The sequence below is a fragment of the Lissotriton helveticus genome, chromosome 5_1 (genome assembly GCF_964261635.1).
Source record: "Lissotriton helveticus chromosome 5_1, aLisHel1.1, whole genome shotgun sequence".
NCBI lineage: Eukaryota > Metazoa > Chordata > Amphibia > Caudata > Salamandridae > Lissotriton > Lissotriton helveticus.
The window spans coordinates 1,958,530,173-1,958,550,898 of record NC_136065.1 but is presented as its reverse complement, the minus strand read 5'-3'; the positions used below and the strand labels follow the sequence as shown (position 1 = coordinate 1,958,550,898).

Below are 20,726 nucleotides of genomic sequence, written 5' to 3'. Positions count from 1 at the left end.
GTGGGAAGGCCATAGAAATAATTTCCATGAGACCCATTTCCTGTAAGCAGAGTTCTGGCCGTTACTCAGTTGTTCATGACTTCCCTGGATGTGCAATTTACTAACCAGTCGTAGATGTATGGGACTAACTTACCAAAACATTGAAGGTGCACTGCTGAGATTCACACATTTTGTGAAAATACTCAAGAGCTGATTTCAGGTCAAAACAAAGCACTCTCACTTGATAGTGGCAGTCGCGAGCCTTTTTCTATGAAGGGAAAATTAATGCAGCAGCCAATGCCCCTAGGGAAATCTTTAGGATAGCTAAGTCCCTTATTTCACCCCCGGCTGAGCGTCCCACTGCCGAAGGTGCACAAGATCGCTGCAATGAGCTGGCTGCCTTCTTTTCAAAGAAAATTTTGACCATATACTCCTCCTTTAGCAATTCTATGGTCATCGCCCGCTCTGCCCCACACAAACCAGCTGACTCTCTGGCTCTCTGTAAGCCAGACACAATTCCGCTTCTTGATGCCTGTAGTCTGGATAGATTAATCTCCAAAGTTACTTCCGGGTCACCCAATGACCCGGCACCCCCCCGGATCCTTGTCAAGGCCTTGGACGTTATTCGCCCTGTCATCTTGGAAACCTTAAACACTTCCATCGTGTCCAAATCGGTCCCACTCTCCTGGAAATGTGCCATGGTGAGGGCACTTCTCAAAAAGCCCACCCTGGATCAGAGCAACCTGTCCAACTACCGTCCCATTTCGTTGCTCCCCTGGTTGAGTAAACTGCTGGAGAGGCACGTCAACAACATCTTAACAGACTATTTGGAGTCCAACTGTCTGCTGCGTGCCTCCCAGACAGGATTTCGTCCTCAACATGGTACCGAAACCGCTATGTTAGCGGTTACAGAAGAAGCAAGAGCTATTCTTGATCAGGGAGGAAAGGTGGCCATCATCCTGTTAGACCTTAGCGCCGCGTTCGACACGATGAACCATGCCACGCTATTACATCGACTGGCTGGCATGGGCGTGTCGGGCGCGGCCCTGGATTGGCTTGCCTCCTTTCTGAGCGAGCGTTTCTTCCAGGTCTTTGAGGGTGAGAGTCTCTCCCAAACATCCTCTCAGGTGCGGGGTTCCTCAGGGCTCCTCCCTGAGCCCGACCCTTTTTAACGCCTACATGGAACCTCTGGACAGGATATTCCATCCCTTTGGTGTGCGTATTGTCACCTACGCGGATGATACGCAGCTGGTGGTCTCGCTAGACCACGCAGACGGATCATCCAACACCTTAGGCCCCTGTCTAGAGGCTGTTGCCAGATGGATGCAAGCCTCCTGTCTGAAACTTAACGGGGAGAAGACAGACATCATTCTCCTCGGAAATTCCTCCCCGTCTGTTCTTGCACCCGTCTGGCCACCATGTCTTGGCGTTCCCCCCCGCCCCCAGGTCCCAGATAAAGAGCCTCGGGATCTGGCTCGACACCGCTCTTGATTTCTCGGTCCAGGCCACTAAGACCGCTGCCACTTGCTTTGGACTAATGAGGATGCTCCGGCGGGTGCTCCCTCTGCTCCCTCTCCAGGCGAGGAGGATCATGGTCCAGGCCCTGATTCTCTCCCGCCTGGACTACGGGAATGCTCTCTATCTAGGAGCACCGGCCTCGGTACTTCAGAAGCTCCAGGTCACACAAAATAGTGCGGCCCGCCTACTGTTTAATCTGCCCCGTCGGCAGTCGGCGAGGAAGGCTCTGAAAGACCTCCATTGGCTCCCAATGGCTGCCAGAGTGCAGTTCAAGGCTTTGTGCATCCTGCACAAATCCTTCCATCGTGTAGGCCCAGCGATTCTGCACCCCTTGGTTACGCCCTATGTTCCAGCTCGCTCCCTTCGTTCTGGCACCCTGCAGCTGGCTACCTCCTCTAAGATCAATAAAGCCCGGTGGGGTGGCCGCTCTTTTTCCCACTCGGCGGCCAGACTCTGGAACGCCCTTCCCCTCACCATCCGAGGAAACAGCAACCTCTTGTCTTTTAGAAAGGCCTTGAAAACGCATTTGTTTGCAAAATCCTGCTGATCTGCCCTGAGCCTGCGCTAAACCATTTAATCTTCAAGCGCTGCGAGGCCTCAGGGCAGTTATGCGCTATACAAATGCAATTTTTCATTTCATTTTATTTCAGTCAGCTACTTCGACCCTTAAGAAATTACAATGCTTGTAGAAAATTGAGATGTAAAGGCAGGAGTCTGAGGAATAGGGATAGCATTTACCCCCCCCCCCCCCCCTTTTGACAAAAGCATCAATTCTCCTGGCTTCTCTGTCTGAATGTGTTGTGTAGGGACTACATTCAGTTTCTGGATGTTCTGTGGGCAGCTTACATTAAAACAAAGTTTGGTATGAGGTGGCCTAGTAGACAATCAAGGGAGTTGTCCAGTGCTTTATATTTTCTGGCTCATCTTTGAACTACTGCAGTTACTATTCCTCATCAGCTTTAATCCCTCTTACCAGAGGTGGCTTGCTATTGATATGGCTCAAACAGACTGAGTTGCTCTCGAAACCTATACAAGAAAAAGTATTTCTGTACTTACAACCCTAAGTTCAAAACTCTAATACTTTTTGGAGAACATTACATTAGGCAAGGTCACCCTATGGCAAATCCATGTGTGGTGCCAAGAACTTCATTGTCCGATGTCTGAACTTTAAGCTTTAGTAATTGACATGCTGGTAAGATTGGAGTCTGAGACCCTGGATGTCGTGCCAAATTAGTTGGACCACAGGGGGTTGCAGAAGCCCGGGTTCACTTCAAGGTGTGGATTGGAAAGAAGAATGAACATTTGGGAGCACTGGCTGAAATTTAACAGGCAAGGTGGAAACAGGTTCCACCAGAAAGTGGGTACAATAACAGCATCATATTTTCGGAGCAGATAAACTGGCAATGATACAGTAGGCAGGCCTTAGACTATGTTTCCTGCATATTCTCCATTTCTCTGAAACAAGGATATTTAGCGTGATACTTGAGTGGGTATGGGTCATAGAATGGGGGCGAGGAGCCATTCTCTTCCACTATGTCCTGAGTTTTTTTCTTTGAGCTGTAAGCTGCCTCAAATAGGTCACCTACAGCAAATTTGTCTTCTGGTTTGGATTCAAACAGCTTCAGAGGGGCATGCAGTGGAACTTTGCTCTGGGACTTGTATCTGGCAGTATTGCGGGTTTTCTCCTTTTTCTAGGTTCCTCTGTCAACAGAATAGTAACTGAGGGATAGTCGACTAGACACTACGGGAAGGTCTTGGCCAGGATGGTCAGACAGGTGTTTCCTCTTTGTTGACTGGCAGCGACTTAATCAGTGTGTCTTGTAAATAAAGTTGTTGTCCGTGATTTTAACTTTTTAAGCTGAGGTGAAACTGGCAGTGGCACAGAGGTGGCTGTAGGTATTTTCTTAACCTCATATTCAGATGATGTTTGCTAGATATCTTGGGGGGCCTCAATAACAATTGTTTTTCCTTAGGCATCCTTAAGATGTGGAAGTGGATTTGTTGTTTTTTCAGTGCCCAGGTGGCCTTTCCCCACTCTTCTTAGATCAAGTGCTCTGGATTGATTAATCCCCAGATAAGGGATATCCATAGAATTCGATTTTTGCAACCACCATTAAAAAGATTTACTCACTGTCACAAGTCTTTGATGATAATTTACTGTACATTTTTCAGAAAGTTACATTTATGATCAGGGAGTAGATAAATGCACTTTGTGTGGGGGCCAATTGTATCAATTCTCATCTTCCCCTCTTTGCAGCTATGAAAAACATAGGTATTTACGATTAGCAGGATGAATGGGTATATGGAAGTAGGCGTCCTTTTGGTCTAAAATGGCCATAAAACTGCCCATCTGCAACAGTGGAATGACGTCTTGTAGAGTGACCATGTGAAAATGTAGGATGTAGTAGTTGAGAGGTCTGAGAACTAGAATTGGTCTCAGTGACTCCACCTTCTTTAGTATTACAAAGTACACAGAATATACTCCTGTGCCTTGTTGATGAAGGGGAACTGATTCTATAGTCCCTTTGAGAAGAAGGGCTTGGACTTCTGGTTTCAGAATAGTTAAGTGATCTAGTGATAGTCTGTGATTGAGAGGTGGGATGTTGGGTAGTGTGGTATTCAGCTCCAGACAGTAGCCATGTTGGATAATGGTTAATATCCATTGGTCTGATGTGATGGTTTCCCAGACGAGGTGAAAATAGTGTAGTCTTCCCCCGACAGGTACTAAATGATTGGGGGAAGGATAGGGCGGTCAATGTTTGGGGGTGGAGGCTGCACCACGTGTTGAAGCACTCCTACCTCTATTGTTACTGCCTCAAAAGGAGCTTTTGTAAAAGCCTTTTTTGTAGGTGGATTGCCCCAGCTTTTGCTATTAAGTGGAGGCATCTGTGGTAAAGGACTTTTATCCGCCTCTGTAGCCTGGGCAGCGAAAGGAACCGCGAGGTGTAGAATTTTGGAGGGCCCCCATTGCCTTCATGATGTCAGGCATGTCCAAAACTACCTGTTGAACTTCTGGTTTAAACCCTTAACACCTGAGCCAGGCATGCCTTCCGAGTAACATACTAGCATTGATGCCTCAAGCAGCTGAGTCTGCTGCATCTAAGGCACATCTGATTGAATTAGCGATGGCCTGACCTTCAGTACCAATTTCTTGACCCCTTTTTTGAGTTCCTCTGGGAGATACTGCAGTAATTCTTCTATTTTACCCCAGTGGGCCTTATTGTAACATGGAAGTAGGGCTTGGGAGTTATCAATACGTCAATAACTGGCTACTCGAGCTGCAACTCACTTCCCAGCAACAGCAATGTATTTGCTCTCCTTTTCAGGAGACAGGGTATCTCCACTTGCTTGACTATTTGCCGGTATAGCTGTGGTAGCTACGATGGAATCTGGCAGGACCTGGCTACGTATAAAAAGTGTCAGAGGGAGAAGCTTTATATTTTTTATCAACCCGTGGGGTTATAACTCTGGTACATACAAGTTCTTTAAATAGGGCTTCCACGTGCTGTAACATGTCTGGACGTATAGGCAGAAACTGGGTGTCCTTGTGGGTGGATGACAATGTGTCAAATGGGAAGTACTGTTCTAAAGATTCTCTATGAATTTGGACTCCATGATAGTAGCTGCCCTAACAATTACTTGTTGGCAAGCACTAGCATCTTCAGGTGTTGAAGTGCGAGCTGAGTAAAGATCAGGGTCATTGAGAGTTATGGGGTTTGTGTCATAAACATTGCATGGATCTGGTTCCCCCAAAGGTGCTCTTACACCCCCCTCTTGGTGAACCTACAGGTGTATGAGCAAGAGTGTCTTGATGTGGAGAAGGAGGAGATGGTGGTGGTGGTGGTGGTGGAGATGGTGATGGAGGAGATGGTAGTGGTGAGGATGGTGGTGGAAGTGGCAGAGCATGATGTGCAGGGCTTGTAGCTTTGTCTTTTGTCTTCTTTTTGAGAGATACATAAGTGTTCAAAGTCCCCCTCAAATGTCAACCGCCTCTTAAGAGGAGGCGAGGCTATGATTCGCCCCGTGACCTCTTGAATATGGATCTTTCAATACAGAAATAATAGCGGTAATAGTGGACCCAAGTGGAAAAATTACTGCACCTCTTGCAAATATTTAAATAGGTCAGTTTGTCAGTGAGAACATGCAATGGGATTGTACATCTGAAGAGGTGCTTTCACCGTTACAGCACTCTACTACCAGAGGTGGCCCGTGTACATTAGAAAACTAATGTAAAACAAGTGAACATTTGATAGAACTGTAACCTCAGCACACTAATGGGTAGTTGTTTTAACCATAACAGTAATGGATATTCATAGAAATGAACACAGTGTTCAGTACACATTAACAATCCTCATTAGGGAATAAATAGGTACTTTCTTCACGGTTGCCCAAAAAGTAAGATCCATAAGTTTTCACTTGTTTATTCTGCACAATAACTTCTCTAGCAATAGATCAGCAAACATGCGTTTCGTCTTTTAAGACTTTTTCAAGGCAGTGCAGTATTTTTCATAGTCTTCCAGCATTGTTTAATTAGCCATGAATGCATGTACGTTTGGGCTGGAGCAACCCCATTCTTCCAAATATTTCAGAGTGAAATCACACATCAGGAAAATCTCTTGCTGGAGAGGTTGTTGCACAGAATAAACCAACATTGAAAACTCATTGGATCTTATATTTTTGGCATCCGTGGAGAAAGTACCTGTTTATTCCCTAATAAGGACTGTTAATTTGTACTGAACACTGTGTTCATTTCTATAAATATCAGTTACTGTTATGGTTACAACAACTAACCAGGAGGGAGCAGAGGTTGGGATTCTATCAAATGTTCATGGATCTTCCTCGGTCTAATTTCCATTTTCTCAAGAATTTGCTCGAATTGAGACAAAGAACCCGAAGAATGTTTTGAGGGCTTCAATTCAGTCTATTTCGCAATCGAGGTTTTAAACTATTATTTTTTGCCACCGAAACAGAATCAGCTGCTGCATCGGTTCCAAAGCCTTGGCGGAAACCGAATAATGTGCCCAATCCGAAGAAGTCAATGCGAAAGTCAAAAACTTGGGTTTAATAGCAGTTTTCAGTGAATTGCCCGAAGGTGGGGCATCCGAAGGAAAATGTTATTGACCCAGGAAGTATCTGTTCTTGCCACGTAGAGCCGTAGATTCACATGCTTTGCATACCCTTGCCATCTAGTGTTGGGTCCGGAAGTTTGCAAGTTGTTTTTCTTCTAAGAAGTCTTTCCAGTTACGAGGTAAGGCGACTCCTCCTTTCGGTGATAGTGCACATGGGCATCGACTCCATTGTTAGATTGTTTTCCTGCAGAGGGTGAGAATGGAGTAGTAGTAAAAAATAGAGATGGCCATGCGTATGTATGTAAACTAAAGAGACAACTGCAGCAGCTACAGGTACACGGGGAGGTGGGTGGGCGCATGTGAATCTACAGCTCTACATGCCGAGAACAGATGCTTACAGGGTAAGTAACATTATCCGTTCGAGGCATGTGAGCTGCAGATCACATGCTTTGCATAGACTATATAGTAGTGTCATCCCAAAGCGGTGGCTATCCTGCAGCTGTTAAGAGTTGTCTAAAACAGTGTTTTGAGTACTGCTTGACCCACATTGCCTTGTTGTCTCTGTAACACATCTACACAATAGTGTTTGGTAAATGTGTGCGGTGTAGACCATAGGGGAGCTTTGCAAATGTCAACTATGGGGAGGTTTCCTAAGAAAGCCATAGTGGCCCCTAGCTACCGAGTGGAATGCTAGGGGGTACAGTTAAGAGTCCTCTTTGCTTATGCATAGCAAGTTTGAATGCACATAACAATCCACCTTTCAATACCAGATTTGGAGATAGGATTGCCCTTGTGTGTTGGTGCAAAAGCAACAAAGAGTTGCTTAGTTTTACGAAATGATTTTGTTCCTTCGATATAGTACAAGAGTGCTCTTCTAACATCTAAGGTGTGTAGAGCTCGTTCTGCAACAGAATTAGGTTGAGGGAAGAATACAGATAATTCTATTGACTGATTTATGTAAAATGCAGATACTACCTTGAGTAAAAATGTGAGGTTGATACGAAAAACTGCTGTCTCTGTGTAGTTGGAAAAAAGGTTAGTGCCTGTAGTTTACCCACTCTACTCAATTAAGTGATTGTAATGAGGAAATGAGGAAAGCAGTTTCCAAGAGACTAACTGTGGTTCGCATTTGTGCATGGGTTCAAAAGGTGGGCCCATTAATCTTGTGCGGACTATGTTAAGATTCCACACTAGGGCAGGTAGGAGTCTTGGTGGTATGACACTTTTTAGTCCTTCAATGAAAGCTTTAATTATGGGTACTCTAAATAACAGATGCTGCCTATTTTGTAGATACGCAGCTACTGCAGCGAGGTATAGTCTGATGGAGGTGTAATCCAAAGCGGACTGCTGCAAGTGTAACAGATAGAAGTTAATCTTTTGTATGGAAGCATCAAGAGGGTTGATACGATTGCTATTGCAATAAATAACAAATTGCTTCCACTTAGCTGCATAACAGGCTCTTGTTGTAGGGCTTCTGGCCTCCCTAATGATAGTCACAGTCTGGTGGAAGGTTTAAATATCCAAACTTGATGACTTCAAGCCAGATCGCGAGGTTCAGTTGTTTGGGATCTGGGAGTCTGATTTCTCAATGGCTCTGTGTGAGGAGACTGAAGGTTAAATGCAGCTTTTGATGCGGGACCAGAGATCGCTCCAATAGGGTTGTGAACCAAGGTTGACGTGCCCACTTGGGAGCTACTAGGATTAGTGTGAGAGATGTTTGCCTGAGCTTCCGAACCACTAATGGAATGAGTGGGAGAGGCAGAAAAGTGTAGAAAAGCAAAGACAAATATCCCTGACCAGTTCATCCATAGTGAATTGCCTTTGTATTGCGGGTGTGGGTACCTGGAGGCGAAGCTTTGTGTGTGGCAAACAGATCTGTCTGAGGGACTCCCCAAGTTTGGAAGTATGGGAAGTAAATTGTAGGGTGAAGTTCCCATTCGTGTATTTGCTGCCTCTGCCTGCTGAGATCTGCAATCTGGTTCACTCCTGGGAGGTGTTCCACTAGGAGATAAAGTTTGTGGAGAATGGCCCACCTCCTGATGTCTTGGGATAAGTAGGACAGTTAGTGAGAGAGTGTGTTCCCCCCACCCCCCCTGTTTTCTCTATGTAAGACTTAGCGGTCATGTTGTCGGTACAAACCAGGACAGCTTTGCCCTCCAGGTGAGTCTGAAACACCTGGAGAGCTAGAAAGACTGCAATCAACTCCAAATAATTGATGTGGAGCAACTTTTGCTGTTGGCTCCACAGGCCTTGCACTGGGTTTTGTTGAAGAGGAGCTTCACAGCCAGTGAGGGACGAGTCCGCTGTTAGTACTGTCTGTGGAACTGGGTCTATGAAGGGCCGTCCTTTTGATCAATTTTGTGTGTTCCACCACTGCAGAGAGCGATGAGTACGGCCGTCTACTAACACTATATCGGTTAAGAGATCCTGAGACTGGTTCCACTGACTGGCTAAGCATTCGTGAAGTGGACACATGTGCATGGTGGATGATCATGATACAAGATGCCATCATTCCCAGCAGTTGCATATAAACCCGAGCTGGAAGCAATCGATTTGGTTGAAACTGGAGAACTAAAGCCTTTTGAGTATCTAGAGTGGCTCTTTGGTAGTTCTGAGTATTGGCTGACTGGAGTTGTGATTTTAGCACACTGACTGTGAACCCTGGTTGATTTAGTAACTGAATTCTTCAGAAAGTGTGCAGGAGGCATTACTGGTACGTGCTGGCTTTGATGAGCCAGTCGCCCAAGTATGGGGAGCCATGAATGCTCTGTTTTCTCTGGTGAGCAGCTACTACCGCCAGACACTTTGTGAAGACTCTGGGGGCAGTGTGGCTCTGAACGGGAGTACCTTTAACTGATAGTGCTGACCCACTAACACAAACCTGAGGAATTTGCGATGAGCAGGGTGGATTGGAATGTGGAAATAGGTGTCCTTTTGTCTAGAGTGGACAAAGTCTACTTGTTGAAGTGTTACCATGTGGAAATGATCTGACTGTAATGAAAAGATTCAGCTCTCAGATCTAATATTGGTCGTGGGGAACCATTTTTTGGGTATTAAGAAGTAAAAGGAGTACACGCCCGACCCGTGGCGTTGTGGTGGTATGGGCTCTATAGCCCCTTTTAGAAGGAGAGGCTGTACCTCTTGTTTGAGGAGGTGTAGGTGATCTGGTGAGAGTTTGTTTGGCTTTGGGGGAACGTTTGGTGATTGTTGGTGAACTCCAGGCAGTAACCAGAACGGATAATTTGTAGTACCCACTTAGCTGTTATTGATTGCCAGATTGGTAGGAAATCTGAAAATCTTCCCCAACAGGTGTTGAGTGGTCGAGGCGGGGAGGGGGTGTAAGCAAGTCACTGTTTTGTATTGGAGGGAGAGGTGCGTGCGTTTGAACCTCTATCCCTGCCTTTGCTGTTGTTGCCTCTGTAACCCCCCCTCTGAAGTAACCCTTAGAGGCAGGGGGTTGGGCAATTGCCCTTGTAGGTGGATGTGGTGTCCGAGTAGATATTCTTGGAGCCTTCGTGGTAGAAAGAGCGCCGAAAGGAAGGGCTCCCACGGATTTGGCCACTTCAGTGTCTTTCTTCATCTCTTCCACACACTGGGTCAGATGGTGCTGGCTTGTATTTCTTATCTTATCTAGGGGTAAGAATATAGATGTAATCTACATGCCTGATCATCCCTTTGAGAATGGGTATTGTGTGTGATGACGTTTATGTGCTGCTATGGGTTTCAAAGAGGAAATCCTCTTCAAGGTATTTTGTGCAGCTGCACCCCATTGATAGGTGGCAGCTCTACCCAGCAATCCAATATAACCTACAATGTCGTCCTGTAGAGGGGGCTTGGTAGGTTACAAGTCAGGATCATTGCCTGTGGGTGAATTAGTGTTGTAGTCGACCCATGGGTCTTGTAGGTACTGGCTGATCTTCCTCTCCATCGCCACCCTCTTCATCCTAGTTGTCAGGTATATGTGGTGGTCAGGGGCACAGGTATAATTGGTAAAGGTGAAAATGAGAAGGGAGTGAAGGAGGAGGATGAGGGGAAGTGTTAGTTCCAACACTTTTCTTCAAAGGAATGGGATATTCCTCTTCTGTATCAGTCTTTCTTTTTAAAGTCACTATGGTTGTAATGTGTACAGTCTTTCGATGAATGTATAACACCTTCTGTTACTGGTCTTGTTTTTTGACGGGAGCGTCGAAAAGCTGCTTTTTTGGGGATTTCTGCACATCTGACTGTTTCGGGGCTAAAGGTTTCGGCACCAATGTCTTAGGCGCTGGTGTCTACAGATCCGAAGTGTATTTCGGTGCCAAATGGTTTGGGCAGGAGCCAGACTTCGGTTTTGATATCGAAGGTTTCGGCTCAGAGCAGGGTTTGGAGTGAGGCTTTTCAGAGCGGAAGGCTTTTTTGTAGGCTTTGGTGCAGAGCCAGAAAGCGGGGCATCAGAAGCGTGGTCTCGGTGCCGACCGGGGCCCAAGGGCGCAGGTTAGACTGGAGCCTTCTTTTTATGTTTAGTTGGATCTTGGGACGAAGGAGGATCTGTACTCACAATACGTTGTCCATGCGGAATGCCTTCATCCTGGTCAGAGACCAACTCTGAATTGGAAATCGGTTCCTGCTCCTCCTCAGCTCCCATAGCATCCCCTGCCACTACGTCCGATTGTTGCCCGAAGATGTCCGGAATGGAGCCTGTGCGTTGGCTCTGTATGTCGCATAATCGAGCCTGGCAGTGGCGAAGTGCCATCTTGGGAGCAGAAAGCCTGGGACGCATTGCAGTCCTGTTCTCTGTGCTCCAGAGACACACAGGTTGCACACTTTGTGCGAGTCGGAGCACAGGTATTTCGCGTCACAGCAAGGGCAGAATTTGAAGAAAGTTCATACCATCGACTGCGAGACGGACTGACGCGGGTAGGCCAGACGGCCTTCCACGAGCTTTCCGATCGAAGTAAGATATGCGAAGAATGGGAGATGTGATCGGAAACAATACCATCGAGGGTGAGTGTCTTGCATACCGAGGCAAACCGTAGGAACATGTTGAACCGGAGCTCAGCAATTCACGTCCGAACCCGATGGAGGGAAAAAAAACAACAATTGAGTCGATGCCGATGCGCACTATCACCGAAAGGAGGAGTCGCCTACCCTGTTACTGGAAAAGACTTCTTCGAAGAAAAACAAAGTGAAAACATCCGGACCCAACACTAGATCGCAGGAGTATGCAAAGCATGTGATCTACAGCTCACATGCCTCAATCATGTTTTTATGGATCCGACAGTGGCGGTCCGGCGACCAGTAGCAGTGGAAAGAGCAAAACTTTGGAACTCTTTTGGTGGAGAAGGGTTTGGGGAAACAGTACTCATGCGCTGCCTGAAAGGAGAATGCTGCAACGTCCTGCTTGCTTTCCAGATTTTCTTAGGTGTGCTCCTCACCTAAGATGTTGGGAGTGTCATCTCACGGTGGCAAGACATTTCCAGTCGATGCACCCTTCTATCGCAAAGTGTCTTTTTGGATTGAAAAGACTGCAGGCATCACATTCGGCCTTGTGGTGATCTGGTAAGAGGCAAAGGTTACACACCTGGTGGAGGTCTGTGTACGGATATCTGGCCAGACACTGCAGGCAGAACCGAAATGATGTTCATTCTATCAGGATCACATCTTCTGTACAGACGTTGCACGCAGAAAGGTAAGCCTGAGATGGGCGGCGCTGCGAAGGGCGATGGATGAATGTCCATCTCTATGATGAGTATCTAGCAGCAATAGTTTGAAAAAGCTTGATTGAGAGTAACTATACCATTGAAGAGAGAATAGATCCGAAGACTTGTACCAAACTGAGTTGAACACACAGGAGAGGCACGTATGTCCAACCCAGACAGCAGAGAGAAAACAATCTAACAAAGGAGTCGATGCTTATACGCAGTATCACTGAGAGAAGTCACCTTACCTCGGGACTCGAAAGACTTCTTCAAAGGACAAGTTGCACAACTCGGGACCAAACATTAGACAGTAGAGCACATGTCTCTACAGCCACACATGCCAAACATTACATTTCACGTAAGCCTGGTCAATGAATTGCTAGCTGTCATCAGGTAGAGAAGTACCCAGGTATTTTAAATGGTGCTGCGCACAAGTAAAAAATATAAGGCCAGCATTTTACAAAATAACATTCTATTCTTACCAGGGGTGCTCGGTGGAGAGTAGTGATGCTCTGAGGGTCTCCGGTAGTTTGTTGTGTCCTGAGAGCTCCGGCGTTCTGGTTCCACACCTTCCCCAGTGCTGGGACCCATCCGGCTCTTTTCAAACTCTTCATGGTACTTTATCTGCAAGAAATATTAGAAGAAGTCTGTAAAGATCTAACTAGGGGTAGTGTGCAGCATAACGAAAACTACAAAGGTTTATGATCTAGACAAGATTGCCTGGCAAGTAGAAAAACTAAAGAAAGTGAAAATATCTAATCATCCATTATGGTAGACAACTGAGTGATAACATTAATCTTTCACCATACCACATGAGATAATATCCAGAAGTCTCTGCACCATGCCTTCAGCAGCTCAACTAGTCTATTTAACCCTCTGGAATAACTTCAGGTTAGCAATGTCCTCACTATGGCAGCAGTCAGTTCCGGGTAGAATTTACACACCAGAAAGTTAGGTGCCCCACACCTAAGATGCAATAACTTGCTCATCAACAAGAGTATTTTTAAAGGCAGTGGTTACAAACATGGAGAAAAATAATTAATCAAGAGATTGCAGTCACCAAAAGAAATAATTTCCATCTGTGGTACAGACAGTTGTACTTTCTACAATGAAAGGACAGCTACCCACATTTGGCCAGCAGTTGGCATTTGAAAATGTGAAAGAAACTTCCTAAAACGAGTCTTGAGAGTGTGGCAAAAATGGTGACCTGGTAGCACGTGGTAACGGACACTCCGTCCAACACTTGCAGCAGACTGCAGTCCAATGTTTGATGCCTAACAGGGAAGTCCAGGGAGAAGTGGTTGAGGAATCATCTGGAGGTGGCACGGCTTGGGCAGCCCATGATCTCACCTCAGAGGACGGAGCAGCACATTTATGGCATAAACCAAAATGGCGTCCACCATATAACCCAGAGAGGTGAGGTGAGGTGAGCTTGTCAGTGGCGACTCCGGGTATGCCTATCATGGAGGCAGGGGATCCTAGGTTGCAGCAGTGGCTCTGAAGAACAACAAAAGTTACTTACCTGTAATCTGTGGTTCTCCAGTATTGGTATATTTCATAGATTCACATGCCTGAATCATTTCCCGTCGTCTGAGTCCCACGGTACATAAAAATAGCAATAAATATGCACATAATAACCATACAAAAGGTAACAGAACCAGGAAGTAAAGTAGCTACAAATCAAAAAGGAAAAAACCTCCACATTTAGGACTCGTCCAAGTCATTATATACAGTCAAACTACAGCCAATCAGGTGACAGAACCCTCTAGAATGTTCTCCACAGAGGCTCAGGCTCTCAGATTTCCCACGCAAGTGTGATCCATAGTGAAAAGAGCATAGAAAAGCCTCTGAGGGCAGGTGGGTGTGTTGCATGTGAATCTATGAAAGATACCAATACTGGAGAACCACAGATTACAGGTAAGTAACTTTTGCTCTTCTCCAGTATTTGGGGTATCTTTCATAGATTCACATGCCTGAGTTGGTTCTATTAGGCAAAAATTGGGTTGATGCAACGACAAACTCACTGAAGAAATACAAGGCACTACATGTACCATCATGCTCCAGTAGTGGCCGCGCCCACGGGGTGGGGTTAAGAAGGTTAAAATAGTGCTGTAAATTGCCGCATCAACTCGCCAAGTCCAGGTGCCTTTGAAAAAGTGGTTTTCTACGAAACGCGTCAGGCAGGACTGTTACTTTGTGATGCGGAGTTGTGATTCCTCGCTGAGCGCTCCAATAAAGATTGTTGGCTACAGAACCACCTGTTGTGAGGCCTCTCCCTCTTTTGCGGGCAAACTGTTGGATATTGTTAGCGGCTGGCCTGATCCGCGGAAGGGGCCCAGACACTGTCAGCGTTCCAGCAGCGACGCCAACCGACGCCGCTGCATCTGGCAACAGGAACCTGTTATTGAGAGCAGTATTATCAGCGGGGACTTGCGCTTTACACCACCACCCACTGTTGGTTCTATTAGGCAAAAATTAGGTTGATGCAACGACAAACTCACTGAAGAAATACAAGGCACTACATGGACCATCATGCTCCAGTAGTGGCCGCGCCCACGGGGTGTGGTTAAGAAGGTTGAAATAGTGCTGTAAATTGCCGCATCAACTCGCCAAGTCCAGGTGCCTTTGAAAAAGTGGTTTTCTACGAAACGCGTCGGGTGGGACTGTTACTTTGTGATGCCGAGTTGTGATTCCTCGCTGAGCGCTCCAATAAAGATTGTTGGCTACAGAACCACCTGTTGTGAGGCCTCTCCCTCTTTTGCGGGCAAACTGTTGGATATAGATATATATCTATATATCTATATATCTATATATATATATATATATTAAACAATCATAGATGAACTGTACCTGAGAAATACTAAAGAGGATGAGGGACGAACAGAGGCTCACCTTATTTAAAAAGATTACAGAGAATCGCTTGTGCCACAGACAAATCTGCATTACTGGCAGTTTCCAAACAGTAGTGCCTGGTAACGGTGTGCCTGCTGGACCACGTTGCAGCTCTGCAGATTTGACAAAGAGGCACCCCAGCAAAAAGAGCAGTTGAGGAGAAAATTGCTCTAGTATAATGCGCTCTCGGAGTGGTTTGTAATGGTTTTCCTGCTTGTTGATGAAAGAAACAAATTGCAGTAGAAATCCAACGAGCTATGGTCTGTTTGGTTATTGGGTGTCCCTGACGTATCTTTCCATAGGCGACAAATAGCTGATCAGATTATCGGCTTGAAGAAGTCCGTTGTAAATAGAATTTCAGATATCTTTTGAAGTCAAGGGTATGCAAAGTTCTTTCCGTAGGTGATTGAGGATTAGGAAAGAAAATCTTTAAAATGATCGGTTCGTTTAGATGCAAGTCCGAAGGTACTTTAGGAAGAAAACTGGGGTTAGTGCGTAGCACTACCGAGCTAGAGGTTAATTGAAGGAAAGGTGGTTTATTAGGGAAGGCTTGAATGTCACTGACCTGCTTAGCTGATGTTAAAGCCAACAGAAGAACCACCTTCCAAGATAGAATCTACACATCCGCGCTATGAATAGGTTCAAAGGGGTGTCGCGTAAGCTGTGCAAGTACCACATTAAGATGCCAGGATTGAAGTGGACGCCGGATGGGAAGAAACATTTGTGAGAAAGTGGCTCTATATGTACTGGACCAAAGTAAGGTGCAGTGTGTATAGAGGCCACCAACCCAAGAGGTATAACAGAGGTTAAAGTCAGGGCTGACCTTACTCTCAAAAGTGGTAGCTTGGTCGAGCAGTAAGGCAGTACCAGAGGACAGTGTAAAGCATGGGTACTCACAAACTTTCTCTCAGGGGCCAAATTTACAGTTTGGTTTGTGTCCGAGGGCCGCACCGATGGGGGCGGGGTCAGTGGGGGAGGGGGCGGGGCTAGAGCAATAAAAAAAACTGACCATGAGGTTGATCACAGGTCCCTGCAGCCGACGTCTCCGTCCACTGAACCACCAGACCTGGCATACACACATCTCTCACTCTTTCTCTCTTTCTCTCTTGGTCACTCCCTCTCACTCACTCCGTCTCCCTCCGTCTCCCTCCGTCTCCCTCCGTCTCACTCCGTCTCACTCCGTCTCCCTCCGTCTCACTCCGTCTCACTCCGTCTCACTCCGTCTCACTCCGTCTCACTCTGTCTCTATCTCCCTCTCTCCCTTTCACTATCTCTCTCCCTCTCTCTCTCCCTCCCTCCCCCCATCTCTCTCTCCCTCCCTCCCCCTCCCTCTCTCCCTCTCACTCTCCCTTTCCCTCCCTCTCCCTCCCTATCCATCTCCCTCCTGTTCCCTCCCTCTCACTCCGTCTCCCTCCCTCTCACTCCCTCTCTGTCACCCTCCCTTTCCCTCCCTCTCTGTCACCCTCCCTTTCCCTCCCTCTCTGTCACCCTCCCTTTCCCTCCCTCTCCGTCACCCTCCCTTTCCCTCCCTCTCACTCCCTCTCCGTCACCCTCCCTTTCACTCCATCTCACTCCCTCTCCGTCTCCCTCTCCCTCCCTTTCCCTCCCTCCCCGTCTCACTCCCTTTCCCTCCCTCTCACTCCCTCTCATTCTCCCTCCCTCGCCGTCCCCCTCCCTCTCATCTCACCCTGCCTGTGTGTCAGCCGGGGCACACACACACTCAAAGCCGCAAACAGGGTTGTGAATAGATAACACCTACAAAAACATAATATTTTTTAAAACAAATATAGCGCATAATTTCTGGAAGCCATAGGGTCAAATCTAGAACTAATAGTCGGCGCTGAATCAATAGTACATACACTACTTTAACCAAATAAAAGCTGGGCAATCCTTCTTAGTAAAACCTGACCTGTGCTATAAATGTGTTGCTGAATATGAAAGAGTATTCGAATTCTTACAGGCATCCAGGATAGGGAAAGTGCTAAATTACCTTGTTTGGGTTTAAAACCGATTACATGCAAGAAGGTTACTCAAAGCTGCAGTAGCATTTGTTAGCGCTCATTATTTTTGGACAAAAATTTAAATCGGAATTTTCTTTTGGGTGGTCTTGCATTCCATGGTAGACCCTGAATGTGGGGCAATAGACTGAGCGAGTGAGAAGCGCCGATTAAGTAGGTCGTTTTCCAGCTAAAGAATGTGCTTTTCTTTTGAGGTGTGCATATGTTTATAAGAAAACAGGTGGGAATTCGCCTGCCAACTTCAAGACAGTTATCAGGGCTACAGTGCCTAAGGTAGCTGCTCCGATATTCATACTCGCTAACGAGTGCTTGGCAGCTTTCCTGAGAAGAAATACAGTGTGCGGGAAAATGAAGCACTGGCTTTTCGATGAATTAAAAAAAAGCGTCTTAAAATACTGACTGCCTAATACTTTGAAAATAGTTGGCTGGTGCGTGGTTGGGAACTGTTTTTGCTAATTTCACCTGAGGATTGAATGATTACCAAATACAAAAGGGGTTTCCTCCCTCTCACTCACTCTCCCTCCCTCTCTCTCCGTCCCCCTCCCTCTCATCACACCCTGCCTGTGTGTCAGCCGGGGCACACACACACAATCACAGCCGCACCCGAGCACTTAACAGGTCTTTAAAAGACCATTTTCATGTTAATGAGGCCTTGAGCTGCAGGGGCCTCTTCTTAGGCCCCTGCAGCTTTACTCTGGCTATCGCTGGGATCGCCCGGCCCCCACAGAGCAGCAGAGTCTCTCGCGCTGCTGCAGACACTCTTAAAAAAAATAATTTCAAACACGGGTATGATGTCTCAAGGTCCGCGGGCCGCCACGGAAGGCTTGCCGGGCCGCCACTGGCCCGCGGGCCGTACTATGAGTACCCATGGTGTAAAGCATTTGTTGTACACCCTCAGTCAGCAAAAGGTTTCACACACTCAAGGACAGAACTCCAGGCCAATTGTTTTTATATCAAAAGATATAGTATTATTTTTAGAACCAACAGATATCAAAATATACCTTTCTCAGTGATTCAATCTCAGGTTATTGCTTTTCAGAAAGGCAATTACTTTGTAAACACAATAGGTACGGGGGTTACAATAGGCAACACAGTTCTACACACAATTTAGCATTGAGTTCAATGGGTTTTTCTACACAATTACAGTTTATTACTTTGCAGATTACTTTTGTAAGTCCAAGACTGGATCTTAGATTCAGTCCTGGGGTCTAAGCTGGAAACAGTTCAGTAAAAACGTTTTGGTTATTGCAAGGATTTTTAAGGAATAAAAAGGTTTTTCAAAAGTTCACACTTAGAAACTTTTCAGTGAAAATCTGGCAATGTTATCCAATGGGAGAAAATTCAGGTTACAGGTAAAGTATGTTCTTGTTACTTTTGTAATCCAGTACTGGGCTCCTAGGTCCAGCATTGGGATCTCTACTTAAGACAGGTGAGTAATTATGTTTCAGTAGTATGTGCGAATTTTAAAGAATATTTCAAGTTTTCAAAAGTAGACAGGAGAAATTTCATAGAAAAGCAGACAATGGATTCCTATGGAGAAAACACAGGTTAATGGTAGACTCGGTTCGGATTACTTTTGTGGTTCAATACTGGGCTACAAGGTACAGTACTGGCTTCTCTTCTGATCACAGGTGAGTACTTCGGAATTCGTTACTCGGCTGATTTTCTAGGAATATTTTAAGTTTTCAAAACTTCACACTTAGAAGATTTTTCGAGTCAAACCAGTCAATGTTATCCAATGGCAGGTAAGTGAGTTACCGGTTTCCAGGTGAGTACTCAGCTGAAGTTAAGGTTCTGGGCATAGACTCAGGGGTCCCCCAGGGTCAGGTAGGTACAGTTGGTTCACCCTCAGCGGCACAGGGGCAGCCGGGTGCAGAGGTAGTTAGGCCCAATGTTAACCAAACAGAGGAAGGGGGCCTTCGGCTGGTGGCTGCTGGCTAGCAGGCCACACACACGGCTGTGGGAGCTGGGCTCCTATTTTTTCTTGCTCAGGGCAAATGGGGAAGTAGGATAGGGCAAAGGTTGCACTCACCAGAGGCACTCGAGCGGCTGGGTGCAGGGTGCTTTTGAGCCGTCGGGCGCTCAATGTTATTCAACGGGAAAGGTAAAAAGGGAAAAAAGGCTGCAGACTCTGGTCGGTGATTCTTCAGGTGCGACCACAACTTCGAGAGGTAAGTTGGGATCCTGGAGAAGAGGTAGGTACCCCAAATGGAGGCACAGGGAGCCACAGGGCGCCGGGTGCAGGGGTGTCTTTGGGTGTCGGGAAATCTGACCCTCGGCTGGTCGCGGTTGGAGGGGTCCCTGGTTCTGAGGCTACAGGCTTTTTCTGGTTCGTCGAGGAGGGTCTTCGGGCACTGGACTTTGGGTCCCAGTTGCCGGGGGCACGTCCTCGTGGTCTTGGATCTATCGGGCACGGGCCGGGCGCAGAGTGGGCAGGACTTGAGCTTCCTGGCAGGCACAAAGGGTTGGTTGTTGAAGCAGAGCCTCTGCTTATAGGAGTCCCAGTCCTTAAGAGGGTCAAAGCAGGCAGGTCCTCCAGATGTCCCAAGGTTGCTGTCCGCAGGAGTCGCTGGGATTAAGCAGGAGCAGGTTCCAGGGTCGACAGGCCGTTAGGGCTGGGGCCAAGTCAGTGGGTGTCGTCCTATTGTGAGCAGCTGCACAGCAGGTCTTCTCTTCTTGATCTTCTTTTCTTATCGGGATCTGAGGAAGGAAGGTTCAGGGAGTCCCTAAATACTGAATTTAGGGGCGTTACAGGTAGGGCAAGGGCAGGGACCAATAGGTCCCTGTCCAGGGGTGGGTACACTCCCTAGCCTGCTCCTCTCCGGTGGGAGGAGGACAGGAACCTAGCTGTGATTGGGCAGGGCTCCCCATCTTCAAGATGGCCGCAGCCCGGGGTCATGCTTCACCTCGCCTCCCCCACTTGAGGGGTGGGGTTAGCACAGGCTGGCACACCCCCCTTCCTGACGTAGGGTTTCCCGCCAGCCAGAGTGGGGGTCAATACTGGTAGGGGCTAGTTGCTGGGTACAGCAAATGGTCTGGAGAAGCTCACAGAGGCGGCATGCCTTTGAAGCTTCCCCTTGCCGATCCTGGGGAAGGAGACCTAGCACCTCGCCCAGGATGTGCATTGTTGCAGGCCCAGGAGAGCGAGGGGCTCTCCACCCAGGGGTCCTGCAACAGGTCTGCTGTGTGGCAGCCTGGGCAGCCACTCAGTCCAGACGTGGATGGTAGGTTAGGTTTCAGGGGGCATCTCTAAGGTGCCCTCTGGTGCATTTTACATTAAACCTCACACTGGCATCAGTGTGGGTTTAATGTGCTGAGCAGTTTGATACCAAATTTCTCAGTCTTCAGTGAAGCCATCATGGTGCTATGGAGTTCGTAATGACTACCTCCCAGCACCATATACTCTTAAATGGCAGGACTGCACTTACAGTGCCCAGGAATGGCCCTGGGCACTTTAGGGGCACAGGACTCATGCACCTGTGCCCACACCACTACATTGGGTACCCAGCTAGAGGGGTGACTGATGTGTGCCAGGGCAGTGGGGTTTGTGGGCATGGCACACGGGGATGTGT

At 47.1% G+C, this 20,726-nt stretch overlaps 1 protein-coding gene across 1 annotated transcript in view; it reads right to left on the bottom strand.

Annotated features, from left to right (window-relative positions):
- LASP1 (LIM and SH3 protein 1) overlaps positions 1–20,726 on the bottom strand; it is a 659,855-nt gene that overhangs the window by 142,609 nt on the left and 496,520 nt on the right. The window contains exon 5 of the mRNA XM_078645624.1: positions 12,727–12,868. Coding sequence (XP_078501750.1) covers positions 12,727–12,868 — 142 coding nt within the window. The remainder of the gene's footprint in view (positions 1–12,726; positions 12,869–20,726) is intronic.